At 37.0% G+C, this 25,959-nt stretch overlaps 1 protein-coding gene across 1 annotated transcript in view; it reads right to left on the bottom strand.

Moving 5' to 3' along the window:
* Nucleotides 1-1,242: 1,242 nt before the first annotated feature.
* Nucleotides 1,243-25,959, bottom strand: part of SNX2 (sorting nexin 2) — a 36,331-nt gene continuing 11,614 nt past the window's right edge. Inside the window, exons 3-15 of the mRNA XM_075021019.1 lie at nt 18,202-18,365; nt 16,852-16,918; nt 16,599-16,642; nt 16,365-16,506; nt 12,904-12,982; nt 11,089-11,164; nt 9,672-9,785; nt 9,351-9,444; nt 7,342-7,547; nt 5,587-5,730; nt 2,727-2,807; nt 2,548-2,619; nt 1,243-1,735 (exon numbers count right to left, since the gene is read on the bottom strand). Coding sequence (XP_074877120.1) covers nt 1,685-1,735; nt 2,548-2,619; nt 2,727-2,807; nt 5,587-5,730; nt 7,342-7,547; nt 9,351-9,444; nt 9,672-9,785; nt 11,089-11,164; nt 12,904-12,982; nt 16,365-16,506; nt 16,599-16,642; nt 16,852-16,918; nt 18,202-18,365 — 1,334 coding nt within the window. The 3' untranslated portion in view covers nt 1,243-1,684. The remainder of the gene's footprint in view (nt 1,736-2,547; nt 2,620-2,726; nt 2,808-5,586; nt 5,731-7,341; nt 7,548-9,350; nt 9,445-9,671; nt 9,786-11,088; nt 11,165-12,903; nt 12,983-16,364; nt 16,507-16,598; nt 16,643-16,851; nt 16,919-18,201; nt 18,366-25,959) is intronic.

Below are 25,959 nucleotides of genomic sequence, written 5' to 3' on the forward strand. Positions count from 1 at the left end.
GAACAAATCTGAAGTTTAATGTTGAGCTGTTGGCCAATTTTCATTTGCACCCAGCAAGCCAAAGTCAAGTGTATCATAACACTTAGTAGAGTGTTAGGCCTAGAACCATTTCTTCATCATAAACCTGTTGCATACTTGAGCTTTGCAAAAAGCAGTTACAAGCTAAATGACGTAAACACTAATGGACAAGGTATTACAAGCTTAAGGTTTTAGCATTTCACCATTTAAAAAGATGCTTGATAAAGGGTTGATAAATATTTTTTAAAACTAACAAATTTCTGTACTAGTTTCCTCGAAAATTCCTAGAAATACTGAGTCAACAGAACTCTGTACAGAAACAATAGGAGACTCTAAGCTGTAAAGTTTACACTAGTTTCATTGCATAAGTCAGTGTATAATCTTCCAGCTGAATTTAGGTTTCCATTCTGTTCAGAATTAGTATCAGGTGTTTCTTTATGCTTGACCACAAACAATCCAAATTCATGGGCTTATCCTACTGTCTTAGATTAGCTGAAAGCAACAGGTTCTCTTGTATTTTATATGATTGACATTTATCTAAAATTTGTTAATATTAATACCTTCCACCAATATTAATACATGCCATTTACAAGCTCAGTATGTCATTAAACTGTCAGGGAGACACATCCTATGTTAAGATGGTATATTTCAGAAAGATGTTTAGCTACTCTGATTTCTTAAAAAGATATAACTGGTCCCTGCAAATGTATTTTCTAATCAAGAAAATCCGAGCAGAACGCTAGCTCTTACAACTAGCTTACAACACTCAGCTGAATTACCTACTTTTCTTACTCCCCAATTACCAGAATTATTGCAAGATTTTTTTTCTTTTTGTATCCTGAGACCACTGAGGAAATTTATCAGTCCAGTAGGACATCAGTATTTGACCATGCTGGTGATCTTAGCCCTTCAGAAACTCTGTAAAACACCTGGAAGAGATTTTGGTTTATGCCTGTCTGTTGTCCAAGCATCAGTCTTTTGACCCTATGAGTATTAACACATTACAGTTTACCAAAGCAGTGATAACTGCAGGTGAAAAGAATACCTATAATGAAGAGATTCAGAATTAAAAAACAGAATAATTTACCACAAATACTTTTTTGTGGATCTTTAGTACCATCTCCAGCATTCTTTACTAAATGTTGTTCCTGCCTTTGATATAATCTCAATTTGTTTTAAATGCTACTTCTAAGAACACCAGTAAATATCTACAGACACAAACCCAGAGTGTTCAATGTTTCACAAGGTACATCCCTTTATTATTGTAATCACAAAAACATGATTTTGTACAGGAATGTTTAAGTGAACATTAATCAATGCAATTAAATTTGTTTCATAAAGATCAGGTAAACATACTACAGAACATTGTATTGTAAAGAAAAAAATATCAGCTTTCTGGCCTTGCAGTGCACATTTTAGTGCAAGTATTAAGACACAATAGTGTTCAATTCAGCAATGTATTGCAGAACATCATGCCACAGTCCACTTCAAAGAGGGTCAGGACATGCAGCTTGTTAATAAAATGCTGTAGTATATAAAAAAGCCACATGTTAATTCATAAAATATATAGTGGTTTATTTGGATGATTTAAAGTGATTTCACTGTGGAGTTTAGTTTTATCCAGGACAAACATCCAGAGTGTCTTGTCATTTGGAATATTCTTCTTTTAGGCGATGGCTTTGGCTTCAGGTAGGAATGCCTCCCAGTATTTTATTAGCTTGAAGAGAAGGGAAAACCACTCATTATTAAGTACTAAATGTTGGAAAAGAAAACACACATACCTTCTTCCTCTTGTGGTAAACTTGTCTCCACCGGACAAAGTAAGAACATAGGTGCTTCATATTACCCATTTACATTATTACATAATGCAAGAAAAAATACAAGTAATAAATAGACAAATCTGCTCATAGCAACAGAAGCATTACCACACATTGTACACAATGCTATAGAATACAGTTACACAGAATTTGTTTGCAAGCTCAGTTTGCTATTCGTACCTCTAAGGGTACCACTTTTTTTTTTTTTTTTTTTTTTTAAATTAAACAAAGCCAGAGGGCTATGTTCCCTGAAAGAACAAAGGAAAGCCTCTAGACACTCTTTTGAGAACAAGGTCTACTTCTGAGTCATTGGAAACTGTTTTACTGCTTCGCAATATTCAGTAATATTTTATACTTTTAAAAAAGAGCATTAAACATTTAAGTATTCAAGTGTCTTCAGTCAAAGTACATATTCATACAATTTACTCCAATCTACAAGTGAAAGTATTACTTCAGTTTCAGAAGACAACAAGACCCTCCACTTGCCTGTATCCCTACGGGAGCTTCTCCCTTGCTTCCCTGAATTAGAGCTGTGCAAGGGAGCATGGCAATAGCTGGGAAACTGCAATCACTGTTATTCTACAATACAGTACAGAGTAGAAGTAGTTCTTTATGTTTTAGAAACTGCTATACTTAAAGCCTGTCTCTTTTAACTAACCTAATATGGAAGGTATTAAATATTAACTTGTACAAAACTTAAAATTTATCTTACCTGCTGTTGTGTTTGCACTAACGACTCTAAGTACTCGATAATAACAGTTTTAAAGTCTTTCACTCGTTCCTTCTGTTAATAAATAAATTATGGCATATTAACCTCTTAACCAATTTTACTTGGAATGTCAATATTATCTAAAGTAAAACTGTCATTTACTTGGACAAAATTATACGTGCCTCAAATCTTCCCACTTCCTTGCGAATGGTTTTGGAGATCTGTTCAAAATCTTTTTCCCCTTGCTGAACTTTTGTCTCCCACTGGCAAAGGAAAGACATGCAGAGATAATAAGACTTTGTGTTGTCCATTCAGTCTATCAGTATCTGAACTTTTTTTAGTATATCAGTGATAGTCACTCAAGAGCTGAAAAGGACCTATTTGGGTTTTTTTGGCATACTTAAGGGAGTCTTAAAACAACAATTTCAAAGTAACGATTTGTGTAATAGGATGTAATCAAATCAGTTAGAACAATAGTATCTCTAAGGTAATGCTATCTGTAGATGAAATGTGAAAATATCTTAGTATTGCTGTTCAGGAACACTTAGTAACATTTCTTTAAAGATTCATCAGAAAGGAAAAAGGATCTCTAAAGCTTTACCTGCTATTCCGTTTACAAACACCACTATAAAAGGAATCTAAACCTGTAAGTTTTCTGTGACTACCTGTCCCATCAAGTGTGGAAGAGTCTCAAAAGTCAGTTCCCTGTACTTTCCTAATCCCAGAAGAAATGACTAGATCTTCATCTCTGCCTATAGTCAAGTATATGATTATCTCTACCATGTTTCTGTTGCAGGTGACAAGCTATTGAGAATGTGTTTATTGGCTTTCCAGTCAGAACAAATGCATGTTGCTTAAGCAAGCCAAAGCACATGCTTTCTTGTTCTGTGGGAACTGTTTTCATAGAAAGCAGGAGTACAAAAGTTATTGCAGTTAAGAAGAGCACAAAAGGAAAATTCAGAGGAAGTGATGCTGCTTGTGGGGTTTTGCCGTACTGGGAGTGTGGCATTCATGTAACAGCACATGACACTAGATTATGTTTCTCCTTAGTTTATGGGAAAAGACATCCAGCTACACAATAAGAGATCATCATCATCTACACTACCTTATAACTGCTTTTATACACCTATTAATATTGTTAGTTTTAACCTATGAGTCTCACACTTCAGATGCATGCAGGCTACCATATTTAAAATGCAGTTGTATTAGTTCACCTCAATATACTAACTGACTCACGGGAGCCAATATATCCAGTAACACTTATCTTCCTCAGAAAAGGGCAGCAGGGAAGCAACACACTTCAATATACCATATTCCTGTTAGCAGTCCAGGGGTGCTACTTACTCACAACAGCATTTTGTGATGCAGTGCCAAGTTACTATTGTGGTATGAGATGAACATCATCTATGTTCCAACAGATTTCTACGTATTTATATTTTTAGTTTATATTTATTCAGAGTCCCCTTACTGCCTTTTCAGATATACATTATGAAGCTATGCAGTAAGTCATAATAGGATGTCCTTCACGAAAGAACAGCCTGAATAGTTATCTAATAACTGAAACAATACAAAACTCAGCCAAGGAAAAGGTAGATTAAGACTGCCTGTGCCTTCCTACCACAGCAACTAGAGGGGCCTGCGACTTCAGTGAAAGCTTCTATAGGCCTAATGGATCCAACATCCCACAGTTTCATCATGTCCAAATGTCAGGTCCTATACGAATTATCACTAGATAATAGTCTGCCATCTTACAGTTTCTGACAAAAAGAAATTTCTCCTTATTCAATATGCTGTTTCTAGGACTGTTCTTTGGCCTTTTATTGGCAAAAAGCAACTAAGTCATGGATGAAGCTCAAGCTGTGTAGGCTTCCACTTTGCAGTTTCTCTGCCAGAAGGGACTACTATTACAGAATTCAGCAACTCTGAACATATTTCAATGGCAGCAATAACTTCAATCAGCACATTCAAACTGTGGGTTTACTAACAACCTTCTCTAATCATCCAATAAAGTAGGAAAAATAAATCTTCAGGAACAACATAATTAATTCTTTTAATACTGAGACTAGGAAAGGATCACCAAGTATTTCCTACTACTTCCAATACTCAGGAAGTATTTTCAGCAAGGCATTCCAGCTCACTTGTATTGTAGATGGATGGGTGACATCAAGAGAGGCAACCAGCAAGAACGTAGTCACACAAGAGTGACACTAAGTTTTCCCAGTAAACAAAAGCCTTTTTTTAAGAAAAAGAAAGCCAAGTTAATGAGTAACTTCAACACTGTATGCAAAATATATTGAAGGGCAGAAGGAACAAAGCAGCATGTGGTTAGTGACCAATGAGGAAGCCAAACAAAGTAACTGTGTAAGAGAGCTTGAAATCTGTAATGATGTTCTCCCATTATTTAATGGGAGAATACTGGTGTGTAATTAGAATGCATTAATGTTAAATAATTAAGTTGTCCTACCTCTTCAATTTCCTTAGTGAAGCATGATAGAAAAAATGTATAAATTATGACACTTCAACATGTTAGATTTATTTTTACTGAAATTACACCATATATACATACATATATATATATATGGGTAGATATGCTACATAATTAAGCAAAACATGGGAACAGTTCTCCATTAGTTATATATATGTGGGTAGATATGCTGCAAAATTAAGGAAAACATGGGAACAGTTCTCCATTAGTTATCTTAGCTGGATTTTAGCTTTAGAAGCCAAGAGATGCTTCTCTTCCTACCCAAGCATTCTGTTAACAGTTAAAAGCATTATTTAACTTGTCCATGTTCCCCTCCTCCCATCTCCCAGACTCTGTAGAGACAGTATTAACTGCCTTACAGATCTTACAATGAATAACAATTGCATACATTTAATATTTTAAATAAATTCCTTTTAACAATTTCAGTAAATATGGAAAACAGCAAATGAGTAAGTGATTTGTAAATAAAAATGCTATAAAGTAGTGCATTAATGCAGAATGAATGAGTTAATGCAGAAAGTCTGACTTCCAAAATAATGTTTGATAACAGACATTACCTCCTTTATCTCATCTTTAGCTTGCTGCAATTTATCAGGTTTGTTGGCAAGTTGGAGCTTTGCTTCAGCTTCACGTTTTTTTTGTAAAGTGACCTGAGCATCTTGCCACTTCTGCCAGCATTTCATTCGATGATCAAACACACCCTGTAAGGATAGACAAATTTATTAAACAACTGGAATTGTTAGAGCTAAATTCCTAGTAGGAAAAGGTAATTCTGGATAAAGCTGGAACAAGTATACTCAAAGAAACGTCACTATGCCCACCACATGTCTTGCATTTCATTTGACGGCATGCTTGCACAGCTCAATACCTTCCACAATGTCGTGGTTTAACCCCAGCCAGCAACTAAGCACCACGCAGCTGCTCACTCACTCCCCCCCTCCCCCCAGTGGGATGGGGGAGAAAATCAGGAAAAGAAGCAAAACCCGTGGGTTGAGATAAGAACAGTTTAATAGAACAGAAAAGAAGAAACTAATAATGATAATGATAACACTAATAAAATGACAACAGCAATAATGAAAGGATTGGAATGTACAAATGATGCGAAGGGCAATTGCTCACCACCCACCCACCGACACCCAGCTAGTCCCTGAGCAGCGATTCCCTGCCCTCACTTCCCAGTTCCTATACCAGATGGGACGTCCCATGGTATGGAATACACCGTTGGCCAGTTTGGGTCAGCTGCCCTGGGTATGTCCTGTGCCAACTTCTTGTGCCCCTCCAGCTTTCTCGCTGGCTGGGCATGAGAAGCTGAAAAATCCTTGACTTGAGACTAAACGCTAGGTAGCAACAACTGAAAACATCAGTGTTATCAACATTCTTGGCATACTGAACTCAAAACGTAGCACTGTACCAGCTACTAGGAAGACAGTTAACTCTATCCCAGCTGGAACCAGGACACACAAATAACAGGGTATTCAAGAAGCCTTTTCAGAGCAGTCACCTTAGTGCTCCAGACCATTTTATGTTCCTCATTCCATCAAAACAGTACCAAAACAACAACTACAAAATGCTCTATTATGCAAATACTTCTCTAAATGCAGATCCTAGCGAACTTTTCATGCATATAGATTACATGCATATTCAGCAATACATTTTTGTTAGCAATGGACTAATGCAGCAGAATTAAAGTACACATATGGGGGGAAAAAAAAAAAGGAAACTAGAAGAAAAAATATATACTCCCAGCAATCTAGCAAGTTCAAAGCTATTTCTGGATAAAAGTCATAGACACACCTTCCCATGTCAAAACCTAATTATGTTATGCAGCATAACTTACACCAAAATTGAGTATTTTCTTTAATGACATATAGATCCACAAATTGTATTTGTTTCTTATTTACAGAAACTATTGGCTATCTACCGAATACAGCCAAATTATGTTCTTGAAAAGTTATGGGCATACTGTAAAAATAAGTAACCTGAAAGAAACAAGTACATTATGCTTAGTCACAGCAGTGTATGGCATCCCTAAATACTGTGTACAATTAGTACTGCTCAACGTAGAAGGTGTTCACCACTTACATTTTGTCTGTATCTTATTAATCCACTCCTAATTTTGATCACAACCATTTTTATCATTGGAATAACTCATCATGGATGTGTTCATTTTACTCAGCTAAAACTTCAGGCAAAAACTTAGTCTTGACTGTGTTATGATGTGTGCAAATGCACACATTCATTTACCCTAAGTGTACAAGTTGAGGAATATGACTTTAAACACAAAAATCAGTATTTTTGCTAGTAGTACTCACTTTTACTGCAGCAATGAGACGAATGTAATCACCAAGAAGTTCTGCGAACACATAGAAATCAGCAAAAGCTTGTTCTTGATGCAATTGATCTATCTTCTCCTCAACCTCTGCAAGCTGAGACAAAGCTCTAGACAGAGCAGTGTGGTCCTCAGAATTACCTAACATGGCAGCACTTTTAGCAAAGGCAGCTATGTTGGCTGAAAGCTCTGAAATACAGAAGTAATGTTCAGTACAATATAGCTAATTTGTTACATTACTATGTAGCATAGATCAGTGGAGCAGAGGCCTCTGCCCTATTTCAACCCTAACTTCACCAACTGGAAAATATTAGCTGCATTTCCTGAAGCTCATGATAAAATACACAAGATCACAATGAAACCACATGTAGGAGAACAACTCCTGCACAAAAAAAATCTGCACAAGTAAATGTTTTGCTGAGCCTGTTAATGTCATGCCTACCTACTCTGTCTACCAAAAGACATGGAAAAAACTGTCACTTTGCTATTATCCAACTGCCTAGTTCAGAGAAAAAGCAAGCCCACAAAACAAAAGCCAAGTCACCTACATAGCAAATCCAAAAAAATTTTAACAGGTCTACAGCACAGTTGTTCCATGCAGTTCAGAGTGGGAGAAAACCCTAACTATTTCACAAAACCACCACCCCCATGAATGGAATTTGTTTCTGTTGGGCTTTTTTATTGACTAAAATACCTTTAACTGTGCATACTGTAATGTATTGACACATTCGGACATGCCTTAAAAGAAAAAAAAAACCCACATACCAGCATGTTTGGCATCTATGAATGTCAAGTTTTGAGCTTATTTATTAAGAAATACTAGGGCAATTGTCTCATCAAATCCCATGTAAGTCATCCTGTACAAAGTTAAGTCCTACAAAGGAACTTTGAGCAAATGTTTAATGCAAATTGCTTCAGGATTAAAAGTGCAGGTTTGTTTGCAACCGTGCTGCTTCTGTGGAATCATTAGAACACCTGAAATGTTTGTAGAAGCAAAATGTCTTCAAATATTTAAAACCCTTACAATTTAAGCACAACTCTTAAAAAAAAAAAAAAACAAAGCAAACCCAATTCTTCAGACCTATAAGCAGGTGTCAAATCAAGAGTAAACAAACACTTCCATTTTCCATTTCTTATTAAAATACTTCTTAGCCTTGAGGACATCTGGCCAAAGATTTTTACTATAGAGAATAATTCCTGATAGAGTTATGAGAAAGCAACTTGTGACATTTTCATATACTTTTGAAAGTGTAGAGCTGGAAGGTGACCCTATGTTTTAACATAACACAGTAGTGTCAGAAGGCACATTTATGGTCTTCCTTGAACTACAAATCAAAGTTTTAGTGGTTTAGTTTTTTAAAAATCATCTGATGGAAAGCAATCTTTGACAAAACAGCAGCACAGGTGATTAATATATAAACTTACAGGCTTTGCTTCTCTCTAAAATAAGTAAACCAAAAGCCGACATTCTGAGACTAGTTATCTTTCCAGAAAAGTTTACCTTAACAGTAACTTGATGATGTATCATTATGTGGACCAAGTTACGAATAGTAAATTCCTGTTTGAGAGCTTAAACTCAGTTAACAGAACAACACTGAACCAAAAGATATTTAAACGGATTTATGCAGACGCTTTTTGTTCAGAAGGAAACTACTCTTGCCATGAGACCTACAGATACATTTATGGATGTCTACTGTAGTAGAATTACTTGCTAGATATGGTACTGAATCTCTGCAAAAAAAAGATAAATATGCTAAATCAGTACAGTGACTTTAGGAATGGCAGATATTCTGGTTAAAATTAAGATTAAAAACAGCTATAGAAAAATGCTAGGACAGTGTAAACTAAAAGGTACAATTAGAATATTTTAGCATTGAAATATACAGCATAACTCATTAGTTAAGAGCTCTGACATACTAAGCTCTTGTTTCATCACCATTTCCTAAAGTTCTAAGCACTTCAGTTCATGCAGCCACATAAAAATAAAGTTACCTTTTCTGTGGCAGACTAATGCTTCGACACTGGCATGAAGTTTCCTAAGTTGCTGATCCAGATTCTCAAATTGCTGCTGTTTTTCTTCAAACCACTGACAAAAGATGAAAGAGTCAAGCATTACAAATTAGATTACCAAGAACATTTCTGGTTTTAAAGAAGCAAATTATCCACATACTGCCAGGGTGGTCAACTGATACAGCTAAGAATTCCAGCCAATAAGCAAATTAATAACCCATTTTCTACTTCTACAGCTTTAAAATGCAATTGTTGAGGCTCATTAATTTGTCTCATTATTCAAGCCAAAAAATCAGCTCTTACTGCATCCGATTCATTCATCTTGATTGTCATTTTGTTGACAGCATCGGCAGCCTTGTTCACCATCCTCAATATTCCTGCTCCACTCAGAGCCTGGGTGTTAACCGCTCTCGGCAGCTGGAATTGAATGACAAATAAGGGCAAACAGACTGGTTAAAAGGATGGAGGTTTAACTGGGCACAAGGGGGAAAGAAAAGGATATAGGGTTTTCTTTACTCCTATGTGTTTCAATATAGTGGAATCTAATTTCTCAGATTTACTACTTTTACATTCTCCAGAGGAAAACTTAAAAATATAGACTATTTACTTTTCTTCTACATTTTTACATTTAAATGGAACAAACAACCCACTTGTCCAAAGTTATTATGCACTAGCCAAAGGTCCTAACTAGCCACCTATACACTACAGAGAACAAACTGCCACCACAGGAACAGAAAAGCTTAGATTTACAACAAATTAGATGAAAGAAATTCTGTAACACATTTAATTGTAATGCAAGATTTGCACTGAGTGCTGATTATAAAAGGTTAGTATCTTTTTGCTTTTCAATATAGGCCAGATTTCAAAACCTACCTCATGCACATCAAGAGACCTCTGTATTTGCTTAGGTACTTAGAAATCCTCAGGGGTAAGTTAACAAACTTTAAATTTAATTGATATTGTTATTCAGGCTAGTCTGAATACGCCATACAAGATGGCCCCTTTGTCAGACCATTTACCCTCCATGAGATGTTTTCTCTATCAGCAGCATTGACAAATCCACTGTAAGTTATCTATCAACGATGTTTTTGTCACTATCAAGGTCGCTGTCACTTAGTAGTACAACTAAGTAGTACAACTAAGATACTGACATTGGCCAAAGGACAGTTCAGTATTACACTGAATCCACTATGTACATTTATAAAGAGATATTATGTATCTTTAACAGTATATTTAATATTGCGAAAGGTGCCAAACTGATAGCACAGGTGACTGAAGTCCTCTATTCACAAAACAGCTAGTCTGGCCTGCAGCATTACTAGCACTTTCACATTATCCTACCAATACACCTCAAGTTGGACTCCTAGAGGCAAGGGAGCTGCTTCCAAGCCAGTTTAATTCTTGATCTTATTTAACAATCAGTAACATCAATTATGGGTTTTCACCACGTATGACAAGCTTCACTCAGAACTGGACAGACCAACTCACTTGAGAAACTGCTGAACAGCAAATAGCTTTTGGTCATTACCACTCCAAATTTTATCCGATGCAGAGGCACACCATTACCTAAGTAGCCTCTGCCATTCTATCCCATGAAGGGTACAATCCAATTTCATTTCATCTGAGTTTAGGTGATTACATCTCAGTACAAAGAGAATATATTGCTTTGTAGGTTACCATATCTAGAAACAAATAGGACAACTTAAAAAAACTTAAATACCTCGGAACTTTCCAAGAACTGTCTTAAATCTGGATCCTGTAACAAGGTTGGGTGTTTTACTGTTCGTTGTAGATACCTATGATTTTAAAAATTAAAATATTAGATAACAAAACAGATTTAATATGCCTGACAGCATTGAAAAGTGTCCTTCATCTAAAAAATGGGTACAATGCAGCAGACAGTTTCCCTTGTTATCTAATGGGGCTTGAATACTCTTAAAAAGTCACCTCTAAAGGGTCAGATGATACTTCAGTCTCCATGCCCCTTCAATCCTTTGCCTCTCTGCTGACTCTTCAAACCATATGTATGCAATCTGTCACCTTCCTCCAACAAACACTTAGGCTAAGTCCTACACAGAGTTACAACCTAGGACCACTAATCCGTTGAAACATTCACTGAAGCCTTACTCCAGTAAGGCTGCCACAAAACCTGGAACTTTTGACTGAAAGTGATGCAGCCCCATGCACTCCATACCATAACATAACACACCAGAGGTGTGGGCAGTGGTTTCTAATATAGTTTCTTTACACCAGAAACTCCTTAAAGTGGGGCCTGCCATAATTGCATGTTGCACAGTGATAAAATACTATACTTCGTATTTTCAACAGCTGAGTGAAGTCCTCCTCCTCTAATAACAGCCAATTTATGCCAGAAAAAAACAGATGAGCTTGTTAAAACATTCTTGTACAGTGCAGTGGACAGGCTTTTTGTTACAGATAATTCTGGCTGACTTGTTTTAGAATTAAAGGAAATCTTGGAGAAATGAGCTGATTATGTTCAATATGTCAATCTCTCTCATGCCAAAATTCAGCTAGTCACATCAATGTACTGTAAGTATCAGAAGGCCATTTTACTTCCAAGTGACTGAAGGTCTCTTTCTCCCATCGTTCTGTCCAACAGTTGATTTTCTATGTAACAGATTGTCCTGGTTTCAGCTGTGATAGAATTAATTTTCTTTCTAGTAGCTGGTATAGTGCTATGTTTTGGATTTAGTATGAGAAGAAAGTTGCTAACACACTGCTGTTTTCAGTTGTTGCTAAGTAGTGTTCAGATGAAGTCAAGGATTTTTCAGCTTCTCATGCCCAGACAGCAAGAAGGTTGGAAGGGCATAAGAAGCTGGGAGGGGACACAGCCAGGGCAGCTGACCCAAACTGGCCAAAGGGGTATTCCATACCATGTGATGTTATGCCCAGTATATAAACTGGGGGGAGTTGGCCTGGGGGATCACTGCTGGGGAACTAACTGGGCATCAGTGAGCGAGTGGTGAGCAATTCTGTTGTGCATCACTTGTTTTGTATATTCCAGTTATTTTATTATTATTATTATTGTCATTTTATTATTGTTATCATTATTATTTTCTTCCTTTCTGTTCTACTAAACTGTTCTTATCTGAACCCACTAGTTTTACTGTTTTCTCTCCCCCATTCCACCGGGTGGTGGGCGGAGTGAGTGAGCAGGTACGCAGTGCTTAGTTGCTGACTGGGGTTAAACCACAACACAGATATACTGAAGTGCCCTAATTCCTTAAACCCCAAATGCCTAAGTAAGCTGATAAAGTTTTACTTACTGAATCTCTGCAACCTTAATTTTAAGCACCAACCAGTTTGGAAAGAGTTAGCCATAATCCTCTCAATGAATAAGGCTGCAATTCCCATTACTAATGGGAATTATTCCATTTCTACAGAGAAATTTGGCAGCAGCATACAGCCTCCAGTGTCCTTCTAAGCACAGATGGCCCAGAGCCCAAATACAGAGCCCATGTAGCATATTACAAATCATGAGGCCCAACAAGTTTTCGTCAGATATATACATTACCTTTCTAGTGCTGCTCTTCTTTTCTCTACAAATTCAGTAGATGAAGAATCTTCCTTGCCTACTTTAACCTTGGTCATGCCTTTGAAGAAAATAGCATCACATTGATTTTATTTTATCATAAATAAATCATGAACATAATTGATGTGATTAGAAGATATAGCTCACCTAAGTTTATGTATTTAAGTCAAACTACAATGAAAAACACTAGACAGGAACAGGAAAAATATCAACACTGCATGCTGCATGGTTTTGTGGAAGCAGCTCTGTGAAATACACAATTTCCTGTAATATATTAATTGTGACTATAAATTACAAAAAACTAGTTTAATTTGCATTTTTAAAGACAATCTAAATGAAGATCAGAGTCTTACTGGTCACTTATGTTCAGAAGAAGACAACAGTTACCCAAATAAAGCAGAACAGGAAAATAAAGCTCAGGTTATGAGCCTGTTAATTGGTAAGCTTATTACCAATATTTTCATTCTATTACTTTTTTTAAGTTCTTTAAGAGTTTTTCAGTCTAAGCCTAACTAAGGCAAACTAACCAGCTCTGAAAATTCTGAAGCATATGAACAACTACAAACCAAATGGAGAATAAAATTAGCAGTATAACATGTATGCAGCTTTATGTCACTTCCTCTGCCCAAGTCAAGAGTGGCCAAAAAACTATGACAGGGGAGCCAGAGTACTAATAGATCATGGTATGGGAAATACATTCAACCTCAGCAATGGAAGAACTCTAAAACTGTCAGACTGAGGTCAATATTTTTCATGCTAAAGACCCAAACTCAGAGAGATTAGGAACTTGAGTCCTATTAAAAACCACCAGGAAACACTGAACATTGATAATTATTATTTCCTAAAACACAGGAGAGGTATGTTACGATACAGTCCAAACATCTTATTTCTACCTGTAGTGTATTCCTGCTCTGTTAGTTCTGTGCTTCTCCAGCTAAAAGTTCTAAGTCTGAGATTCTGAATATGTACTCTGTGATCTGCTAGGTCAACAGTTCCCAAAGTTGTTCCTCACCTGATCTCCCTTCTGGCTTTAGAAGTTTCACAGACTAACACACAGAGGGGACAAACAGGATCCCTACAGGAATAAGGAGGGACCCTTAACCTCTCAGTGAAGCCTTAGTTTTTCCCTTCTCTGTAACATGATGAAAATAAATCCGATGGGCACTTTTTTTTTTCCAAAGGTATACTACACAGTGTAATGTAACTGTAAATCCACAAATTTATCTGTAAAATTGAGTGTGTCTTTAATTGCAAGGATTAAAGTATTGAAACAAAAGTGAGGTAATTCACATGCCTCATCTTTTTGCATTAAAGTATTACTATTTATTAATATTTCACTGCAGAAAGCACAAAATGCTGCAGTTTAATTCAAAAGAACCTTCACATTTGATAGCAACAGAAGTTCATAGGAAAAAAACTGAATATGTAATCAAATGACCAATATGAGGAATTCTTAACTTGTGATATTGGCAGTTATTTCTAGATATCATGTCAGGTTTCTTTTGCTGCTAATATAAGCCTATTTAAATGCAGGTGTAAAGGCAGTTTCGGTAGCCCAAACATTCTAATCCTTTGCAGGAAAGGATCCATGACTTAATAGATTATTTTCTTAAAAATGGAAAATGTGATTTTCCAACACATATATGTAAGTAGCGAGTTCATCAGTTTGGGTGAACGTCCAACTCTAGCTCACCACTGACTCAGTTTTATCCTGTTGCTCCATAGCCAGTAATTGAAGACTTGAATTCATGGCTAAGGTCTGAAGTGCGAGCCGCTCCCACCAGTCACCAAAATAAACTTGGGAGCTTAAAACTCCAGGTGTTATCAACAGTGTAAAAGAATGAACAGACTAAGGGCTTTTGTACAATACACACTGCATAACACTGAATGTATGATATTTTGTACTAAGACTTTAAAAATAAACACCTGTGATGTAAACACAATATGCCATCTCACTTTCAGCTGTTTTGCCAGCTCTCTGCTTTAGGGTGTCACATTTTAAATCAGCCTAGAATCCCTTATTTTCTCCACAATTAGAAAGGTATGGACTACATATTTTGGGGCAGAACTAAATACCACAGGTGCACTGAAGTTCCAAGTTTAAAGCAGGAGTTTCATGTTCTTTGGAAAATGTCCTACAGAGTCTGTGAGTTTTCCCAACTTACCCGTAGCTTAACAAAGTCTCTATACGAGGTTCTGAAGTGACAGCCAGTGCTTGCTTACACTGCAATAAGTCCCCCCATTTTACACACTTCCAGGTCTATCAATATTTATGCTGGATTTGTTCAAGTGGTACTTCAAATCCAGTCCAAGCTTTGTCTTACAGATGACTTTGACTGTGATGCAAGTACTGCATTTTCATGTAATTGCACACTGTCATAAATGCCTTAAATGTTGTATCATCCAAAGGACATGACTAGAAGCCTCATTCCATCTTTATAAGCCCTGTTAGCATTTGTAATTAAACTTATGCTTGTTACATGAAAAATTGGTTATTACAGAATCATACATTACTTTCAAGAAGTACCAAAAATGCTGATCAAATTTTCAATCTTACAGACTGAAAAATGCAGTGCTTTTCCACATAATTAAAAGCATGATTTTCCCAAGCTTTCTACTGCCTACATCTACTCAGTCTGGCTATTCCTACTCATATGAAAAGCTGCTGCTCCAATTAGCTTTACAGACTAAACTACCAAAAAAGAAGTCCTGCCATTCCCTACATCTCAAACAGCGTTCTACAGTCCAATCACTTATTTATAGAGGTAAGTCAAAAGACTTCAACAGGTTTTACGGTTTTAAATGTTCAGTTATTTTGAAAGAACCTCTACTACTTAGAGCTTATAAAACTGAAGTTGCTTCAATGCATCAGGCATGCTTTTTAGTTCATGAAGAAAGGATCTGATCCTTCAAGGCAATCACGAAGACTAGCATCACTCAAAAGTGTTTTCTGAATTAGAAGTTTGAAGAATTAACTAGGGGTTTTAGTGTTCACCAGAACCAAAAGAAACAAACTGAAGTATTTGAAAGGTAGAGTATGTATGAAGCTTTGCATATTGCAGGCAACTGGTAACAGCACAAGTTAAAAAACTTTCATTTAATGTCTTTGTTTTGATAGACTAATCAGCTCTTGAAGGGCTACAGTGAAGAAGGAATGATAGGTAAGAAACAGGCAGCCATGTATTAAGACAAACGTCCTTATTATTATCAATGCCAGCCTGAGTTGGGAAGAGGCCAATACATACTTCTCCAAATTAACCTGAACTTTTAAAAAATACAGAACAGGAAGAATATTTAATAGTTTGGACTACCTGATAAGCAGCAAGTAACATTTGTACAGAAATGTATTTATTTTACAAGCACAACAGATATCAAGATACTTAATTTGTGTTACAGTACTTAAATGTCACGCTTAAATTCAACTTTACAGGCACTACACTTACCTACAATACTTTTTTCTGGAGCTGGAGGCACAATGTAACCAATATGCATGTACTTTGTTGCTAATTTGCTGTGCAAGCCAAGAAAATCACTGAACCTTCTTTTAACCGAGAATTCATTTTTGTGGAACATGGAAAGTGAAGTCTTAAAAAAAAAAAAAAAATTGTTATGAATTACTGATCCATCTACTTAGCTACAATACAAAGCTATCTGCAAACGTTCGTTGCACTAGTTACCTTTGTTGTTACTCTGTATGCCATATAAGCATTCATGCCATCTCCTGTAAGAAAATTAAGATACTTATCCTAGGTCAAGTTATTTTAAGCCCTCCACACACTTTTTATTCCAAAATATACAGTAAATAGCTTTCCATTTAGATACTTCAAAATGCCAAAAGACAACAGAATAAGAAATCATGCTAAAATCTCAGAACAGTCTTCAAGGGATAAGACAGTCTACCATCTGACTTACTAGGCTCAAGGAACTTACCAACTTTCTCTGGGTCAGATACATTGATTTCTATATCAAATAAATCTCCATTTGCTTCCTCTTCAATCTAGGAAAAAGATATGCTATATATAATCAGGTAATATGCATTCATATTATGTATGGTTACAAGGATAGGGGTATAGAGGAAGGAGGAAGTCAGTAAGTTTGTACAACTAAAAAAATGTTCCAGACCCACCATCCAGTGCTAAGTAAATATAATTTCTAACATTGACTGTCACTGCAACAAAGTTCATGTGGTGGACCTGGCAGAGTTAGGTTTACGGTTGGACTCAATGATCTTAAAAGTCTTTGCCAACCTAAATGATCTATGATACTATGATTTTAGTTTTAAGCCTTTCTTCAAAAGCTTTTAGTATGGCAGCCTTTTCACAGGACTTGTTGGCTTCAAAATTTTTAGTAAATACTTATCTTAGGGGTATGTTCATTGTATCTCCTACAATGCCAGCAGATACAATGGATCAAAAACCACTCTCATTTGCGATGTTTCCATATGCCTCTAATGAAAGGACAGATATTCCTTTTTATTAATGGTATCCATAGCAGAACAACTTGGGAAGGGAAAAGTAACAGAGAATTTTCTGATACTTGCCTGAACTCTAATCATGCAGAATTTCATAATCTTTCACGTAATACACAGAAGACTGATAAAAACAGAGATATTAAGAAACATCATGGAAGAAGGGACAGCGTACCAGGGCTAAAGGGGAGGAAAATCAGAATAAAATGCCATCTTGTGGTATCTGGGGAAGCAGCCACCATTGAGTGACAGCAAAGTCTTGTTTGCAAACTCATTTAGCAGAGGCACTGTCTAGTAAGAAAACACTCCAGGATGAATGGCATTCAGCAATGCCCAATTTGAACAGAATCCCAAATGAACCACCATTAGCCTCAGCTGTTTGTTAGCATGCAGGATAATGCTAGAAAGTGCTTCCTCCATTTCCCCATTAATAACAGCTTTAGAAATCCAAGCTGAAACCTGTAACATATTAGTAAGAGTTATTATATATCATAAACATTTCTGCTGTATCAAGCTAATGGCTTGCTCTAACATACACTTTTACAATATCTACTCTGAAGGAATGAAGCTTCTTACTCCTCACACTACAGATCTCCAATATAATCACCTAAGTAATGAATCTTATGGTATTTTCATGAGTCAAATTCACACTAAACTTTATATGCAAAATAAATAGAATAGGTCTTCTTTTACATACTTCTCCTTAGCAAAGGATGATCGTGAGTCTACATTTAGGAACTGTGATTTTAAAAGAAGAAAAAACTTCAAAAAACAAACAAGACATTTTCATAATTTAGAAGTTTACTGTGTACCTCTTCTCTGGATCTATCAAAAATCACAGGGGCTGTTACACTTTTCGATTCCATTCTGGGAGCTACTAATGTAGTAGGAGTTACAGGAGTGATTGCAGGAGTAGGTTCTGGTGAAAGTATTGGATCCCTCTCTGGACTGTCCAGTGAAACTTCTTCTGTTGCTTCTAGATAAACATTTTGAGTTAGCAAAGAAGTTTTTGTGCAATGGAGATGGATATGCATCACAAAGACAACACATACGCACACTAAAAAATAATGATATACAAGTTTAATAAGGTCATCTGTAAACAGCATCCATTTGTGCCAGAATTTCTTTCAATACATAGCTAAACATTTGAGCTTGTAGTGCATAATGGGTCAAAGTGAGATTAATATTGCCTTTTTTTTTTTAATATATACTGTTTAGTAAAGAGCCTTTTAAAGTAGTCACAAGTGATAAGTCATTTATTTCTGCATGAGATATTCTGAAAACTAATGATTTGCGGTTTTTTACCACAAGCAGCTCTTTTTCAGCACCTGTACCAATTTTAGTTTTTGCACTTTGAACAACAGCTGATTTAGTCATATAGGCTGATAACTGAGAAGACCAAGCCATGTGTTAAATGAAATTACACAACCATAACATGCCCCGACCCCTGCCAAAAGCCCACAACCTGTAAAATAGAAATATTAGCAGGTGAGACATTCCGACTAGTAAGACTAACTATCTTTAGTCTCTATCTATCTTCAGTCTCTTTGGGGCTTAAAACAGCTCACTTGAAACTGAATACTTTCTTCAGACAGTTCATCTGTCTTTAAAGAGGTGGTAAATCTCTGCTCTACAAATCCCACATGCTTTTCTCCACTGTTTTTGACCACTGGCAAACTGCACACTTCCTGGGTATAGAGAAGTTCCTGTTCTAGTTTAAACAACTAATGCTGCTGTTGTCGCCAAATGGGCATTTTCAAGAATTCTAGTTCCTTAAAAGATAACATTGACCACAGAACAGTCATTTGATACCAAAATTGACTTCCCAACTGATCTCAAGTCTTGTTACAAACTAGACTTCCTATGGCAACTACTTTATCAAGCAGGTAAAAGGCAGGAAAACAGATCCTCTCTAAGTTACACAAAGTTACCAAAAAGGTTCACTATGCAATTTGGAAAAGACCTGTGCTCGCAACTTCTGTCTGTGTGAACCACTGAGTTTTCAAGAGAAAATATGCCATCTTTCTTCCAAACTTTTTTAAAGCCTGGTGCATAGAACTAGTCCATACTCAACAGTTAAGAAAAGAGGAGCTTTAAAGGTCAGATCTACTTTAAAATTTGTGAGATAGTTACATTGTGTGTAAAAAAAAGTCCAATTTTTGTCCCATGGACGACTGTTTGCTTCTCCAGAACAGCCTGTAATCTACTAGCAATGTAAAAATAGAACTGGGAATAGCATCCAATGAACTGTATCATTTATTACTGCAAAAAGTAGTATTATGATCTTCATAATCAATCCATCAAAACCACTCAGCTTTATCCCTGCTGCCGCTTAGAGATACTCTGCTAGTCAATTCTGTTTCCTGTTCTTCTGTAACACTTTTTTTGCCAGTCCCTGATTTTTTTCATAAATGAACAAAACTACACTTCTCTATTTCAGGGATGAAAATGACTGTACCTAAAATTTGTTTGATACCGAAGCACAAAATAAATTGAAACCCAAACTTCAAAGTCACTATGCCTTAACCTGGTTTGAAGCAGATGCTCATTCTGGCTTGAGGCTGACAAAAGTTTGCTGTCATCACTTTGTTTTGGAGTATATCACAGAATTGCTGAGCTTGGAAAAGATCTCTGCAGATCATCTAGCCTAACCCCTCTGTTCAAGCAGAGTCAGCTACAGCAGGCTGTGCTAGACCACATCCGGATGGGTTTTGAGCATCTCCAAGGATGGAGAATCCACCTCCTCTCCTTGGACAACCTGTGTCACTTCTTGACCACCCTCACCATTAAAAACAAAACAAAACAAACTCAATGTTTTTTTCTTATGTATTATCTGTATTTCCATTTGTGCCCATTGCCTCTTGTCCTGTCAGTGGGGACCACTGAGAAGTCTGGCTCCCTCTTCTCCATTCCCTCCCATCATGTATTCATACACATTGTAGGATTGCCCCCAAGCCTGCTCTTCTCCATGCTGAACAGCTCCAGCTCTCTCAGTCTCTACTTATATGTCGTACACTTCAAGCCCTTAATCGTCTTCATGGCTCTCCACTGGACTCACTCCAGCCTGTCAATGTCTCTCTTGTATTGGGTAGATCAGACCTGGACTCAGCACTCCAGCCATGGCCTCACCAGGGCTGAGCAGAGGGGAATGATCACTTCCCTCAATCTGCTGCCAATCCTCTTCCTAATTTCAAGTTACAGATTTCCATAGTATTTTCAAACTAAACATTAAAACAAGTACCTAAAGCTTTCTTTGAAAAGATTTATTTTCCTACCATTGCTTTATTCTTACTTCTAAATCTTTCTGAAGAATCCTGCTGAATCTTCCTGTCCTCAGATGCCACAGGAGGCATCTTACACCAATAAAGAACTTTATTTCAAAACCTTAAATCAGGTGGGAAGTCATGCTGAGGCAGTTGCAAAAAAAAGCTTTTAGATTGGTAGAAGAACAACATTTAAACATGGAAAAGAGGTAATTCTCTCCTTTAGTGGCTAACAGCATTCAACATGTGTTATACAAATGACTATGTCACAGAAACAGAAAAAAATTATATATACATATGTAACATGTCATATATGTAATATGATACAATATAAAATATTTTTAAAATTATAAAATAAAGCTATTCCACTTCAATTCTTCCTTTTCTATCACCAGCTATATTCCAGCATGCATGTTTGGGAAACAAACCACTAATCACCACTAAGTACTTCTCTGTACCTTCAAATTTTAGACAGGCTTATAAAACAAGCCATGAAACAATTCAAAGCACACAGATTTCTCATCAGCTGAAAAAACATTCCTGTTACTGTAAAATCATGACTTCATGAAAAAAGTGAGAATTCAATGTAACAAACCAGCATTGCTATCTGATGAAACTAGCACACTCCTTCCCAGCACACCTCTTTTTCAGACTTGTATCTACACACCCATTAATATCATGAACTGATCCAGGTTATGTATCACATGAACTCCAACCAGGATTAGCCCCCTGCTACTGTTCAGCAGATAGCTGACGCTACTGCTACGCTGCTGCATTATTTCTGTAAAAGAGAAAGCAGCAGGAAAAAGCAGCTGGAAAGGCAAGGAGGTTTCTTTTCAGCAAGACCAGCAACATTAGACTTCATCCACACCAGTATTTTTAAAGCTGTGCAACCCCAGGTTGGTTGAGCATGAGCAAATTTTTAAAGGTGCTGCCTATTAGCCCTCCTTTTCTATTTTCCTGGAGGAACTTGCCCAGAAAAAAAAAAGTACCTGTTTGATTGACAGCAGCAGGTCAGCTCTTTTAGGAAGAAGAAAAGAGAATTTATGCCACCTTCCCTCCTGTTACCTCTCACCCCCAAGTCTTCATGCATCCTGAACTTTTACATAAATCTAGAAGAGTGAAATGCAAAAGATAGTGGAAGGGGGTGATGGGACAGAGCAGGACAGAGACAAGGATGTTGTACTTTTTGTTTAAAACAAAAGTATTAAAAGATTCTGAAGGGAAAAAGAAGTATTAGCTTTATATAATAACAGCAGGCTCTTACACTTTCTATTTTTTTCCCCATCAGAAAAGCAGTCTTTGAGTAGTACATAAGCTGAAGATCTGTTTTGCAAGAAATAGATTGTTCTGATGAACTCTGGCATTTATGCTTCTTACTCACATTCTTTCACTTTGAGAAATCAGATGACATGGTCTAGATTAAAAAGTGTCATTGAAAATTCTTCTGTTTGCTTTTTGTTGGTATTTTTTTCATGGAAAGATGAATTTGGTAGGTTTCAGAGTAGAAGCTATGGCACTGTCAGAAACATTTGCTTGATTTATTCATTTTAGATTTTTCCCTGAAAACTTCAGTATTAGGTTGTGGGTTTGTGGGCATTTTTTTGTTTGGTTTGTTTTTTAAATATTCTGTGTTAGTATTTGCATGAAAAATGAAATCTAGATGTCTTGCTTTCTTGGAAAGTTCTCAAAAGCATGAGCTCTTCTTGCATAAAGAGAGGCAACTGCCCTACCCCACTTTTAGGAGGAAAAACATTGAGATCTAACACTCACATCAGCCATGGCAGTTATCAGCACATATTAAGCACTCCCACCAATCTAATGCTGTAAGACTTCTACACATAAATATCTACTCTACAATCCATAAACAGTCTTTGTTATGGATCACTGTCAAGATGCTTAACTCCAAAAGAATATGAAACATCTCATCCTGCTGCAGAAGACAACTATTTATGCTTAATTAACATTCTACAGCCAACTACATCATGTTTCTATCAGCAGTCAAGCATGGGGCTCAATCTCAGCATTAGACAGCTCTTGTTTCTTCAGTTTTCACCACTAGTATTTGTCAAACATCATCTTAGAAAGTGCAAGTTTGCAATTCCTCACTAGCAGCTCACTTCAGCTAAGTTATTTTTACCGGTCACACTTCTAAATGTCAGACCTCTAACATTCTGACATGGCTTGACTGTTTAAATTGGCTGATTATCTTGGAAAGTTTACTCAGATGATCACATAAATGTGGAAGTAAACTGAAGTAGAAACTGTTGTCCAGAACAGAGGACAAGTTATTAAAAAAGGCTTCTCCAGGTGTAGCAACATTTCGGAGACAGATACCCTAACAGAACTGTGAGAACTACTACACCTAAGTCATAGCCCATGACCCTTACTGTTACACTAGGAGTACAAAGGATTATCTTAATGAGAACAGAAATAGTTTTAACAGAACAGTCAGCCACTAATAAGGCTGCCTTCTGACTTCAAAACTGTAGGTTCATAGGCTTTTGTGCATTTGTTTCTCGCAGAAGAGATCTAGAACTGAACAACCAGCTTCTATAAAGCAGTGAGGCATCTGCATCAATCTCTTCTGATCAGACACACCCCATGACAGCAGCCTGACAGACAACATCAGGCAGAAACTTCTGCTGTTCAGCTGGTCTTAAAGTACATGTCTTGTCTGGTCCACAGAATTAGCATCTCCTTTTCTGTATTAGCTCCCAGGAAAAAAGCCTAAGACAAACCTATCAGGACCTGAAGAAAAACAAAACAAAAACCCAATAAAAACAAACATCACCCCCCTCCACCTCATCGACTTTCCCCCAGGACACAGTAACTAGATACTTGCATAAGATGATCCATTCCCAAACACCTTTCAGAGCTGAAAAAATAAAAAACCATAAAACCTAATCTTTTACCAGAGTAGGGGAGAGGAAAAAAAAATCATAATTTTCCATTTTTCTGAAAATGGTGACAGAGCACTGACATAACTTCATAGACCTGCTCATCATCTATGAACACTACAGTGAGAAGGCACACACAGCTATGTCATGCACAGGTGGTCTATGGCTCTCTGCTGCAGCTACACACAGAACTCAAAGCCAAGATTTTAGAAGACTGATTCAAAATTTAGTTCTTCACTCTACAGCAGAAGCTTATGGACAGCCAGGTTTTAAGACACAACCCAAAGCCTCACAGATACTCTTAAGACTACTGTGCTGGTTTCGGCTGGGATAGAGTTAATTTTCTTTCTAGTAGCTGGTATAGTGCTATGTTTTGGATTTAGTATGAGAAGAATGTTGCTAACACACTGCTGTTTTCAGTTGTTGCTAAGTAGTGTTCAGATGAAGTCAAGGATTTTTCAGCTTCTCATGCCCAGACAGCAAGAAGGTTGGAAGGGCACAAGAAGCTGGGAGGGGACACAGCCAGGGCAGCTGACCCAAACGAGCCAAAGGGGTATTCCATACCATGTGACATCATGCCCAGTATATAAACTGGGGGGAGTTGGCCTGGGGGATCACTGCTGGGGAACTAACTGGGCATCAGTGAGCGAGTGGTGAGCAATTCTGTTGTGCATCACTTGTTTTGTATATTCCAGTTATTTTATTATTGTCATTTTATTATTGTAATTATTATCATTATTATTTTCTTCCTTTCTGTTCAACTAAACTGTTCTTATCTGAACCTATAAGTCTTACTTGTTTCTTCCCAATTCTCTCCCGCATCCCTCTGGGTGGTGGGGGCAGTGGTGGTGAGTGAGCGACTGCGTGGTGCTCAGTTACTGGCTGGGGTTAAACCACGACAACTACCTGGTTTGGAGCATTGACCATTACTGTCTCCACATGCAAAAGCTCTACAAGGTAAGATAAAGTAATTCTTTTTTGGCCAAATAATCAACACACTGACTTTTATTCTAAGGGTAAAAGTGCTTAAGTGGGTTTAGCAAGACAGTTTGCTTTTTTCCAGAACTAAGAACCACAATACTAATAAATGCAGCAGCAAAATTTACTGGTCTCCAATGACAGCTGGAAAACTCATTTTCGTTCACCTTTGAAACCCAGTTTTAATAGTTCAGCCAAAGTACTTACGAGTCACCAGAGACAAGGTAATGAATACCTAAAACATTTTATTGCACATACTATCCTGTAGCTGCCGCAGAAACACAATAGCAAAGAAGCTTTAAGTATAGTCAAATAGCCTAAAAAGAACCCCAGGTTCTGAACTGCATTAAAACAATATAGGAAATCATATAATTTGTTCTCCCTTACCTCCTTTTCTATTAGGTTGCATTATTAGATGGAATAATGAAAAAGATTTATCAAGCCTACAATAGCTAGAGAAGCATACCATCACATTTTTTACAAATAAGTCTGCAAAACTAGAATTGTTTATGCCCCTAAAGCATCAAAGTCCCTCCTTTCAGGAGCCACCCATAGGATTTCCTTTACCTGGATTTTATAGTGTCTAATAATTCAGTATGAAGGAACAACTTAAGTTAGAAACCTGTGGAACTTCATTCTCTTCCTCTCCGGTTAAGCATTCCTACAAGCTGTGCCAAGATAGGTTCCTCTGGAATTTCAACATGTTGAAGAAAAAAACCCAGTCACACTCACTTGTTAATTAAGTCCTGCTTTCATAGAAAGCCAGGCTTATGCAATCATGCTGGAAGCAAGAAAATAGGTATCTCATGTTGCCTTCTCACATTGTTTCTATTCATTGCAAATCAGTATCAGAAACTTAATCAGATGGATTAATACCATTGTCTAGCAAAACAGTCCTAAGAAAGACAAGAATAGTTATACTTGTGAGAGCACAGCACTGGAACACAAATTAGACGTTGTTTTTGAGAACGCCTATGCTGACAGTGATACAAAGACAGAAGTTCATCACTAGGGTACAACTGTATTATGCAAACTTCCTGATTAGAACAGTACAACGTGAAAGATGTCATATTCTGTCTTAGGCTCCATAAATCACTCTTGGTTTTTTCCCCCTCTTTGAGCATTTGTACTAACCTCTGTCTCTATATAAATTGACCTCTTAAAAGACCAGTCTTGGTTGTGTTAGACATGCAGTATGTTAGATGTTTTTAGTTCAGTACTGCATGCATTTAAGAGAATGTCTTCCGTCGCAAAACTCAAACTCATTAAATCAGTTCTGTGTGTTTTTCTCACAGCATTCATTTCAGTTGAAACAATCTGGCTGCTAACATTTGCTCCTTCTGTCTGGTTCCCCTCAATATTTACTCCAGCCACCTTTTTTCTTAATATCATCCAAATGAGAATTGGTTCTCCTAAAATATCCATTCCA

Source organism: Buteo buteo, chromosome Z (genome assembly GCF_964188355.1).
Source record: "Buteo buteo chromosome Z, bButBut1.hap1.1, whole genome shotgun sequence".
NCBI classification, from domain to species: Eukaryota; Metazoa; Chordata; class Aves; order Accipitriformes; family Accipitridae; genus Buteo; species Buteo buteo.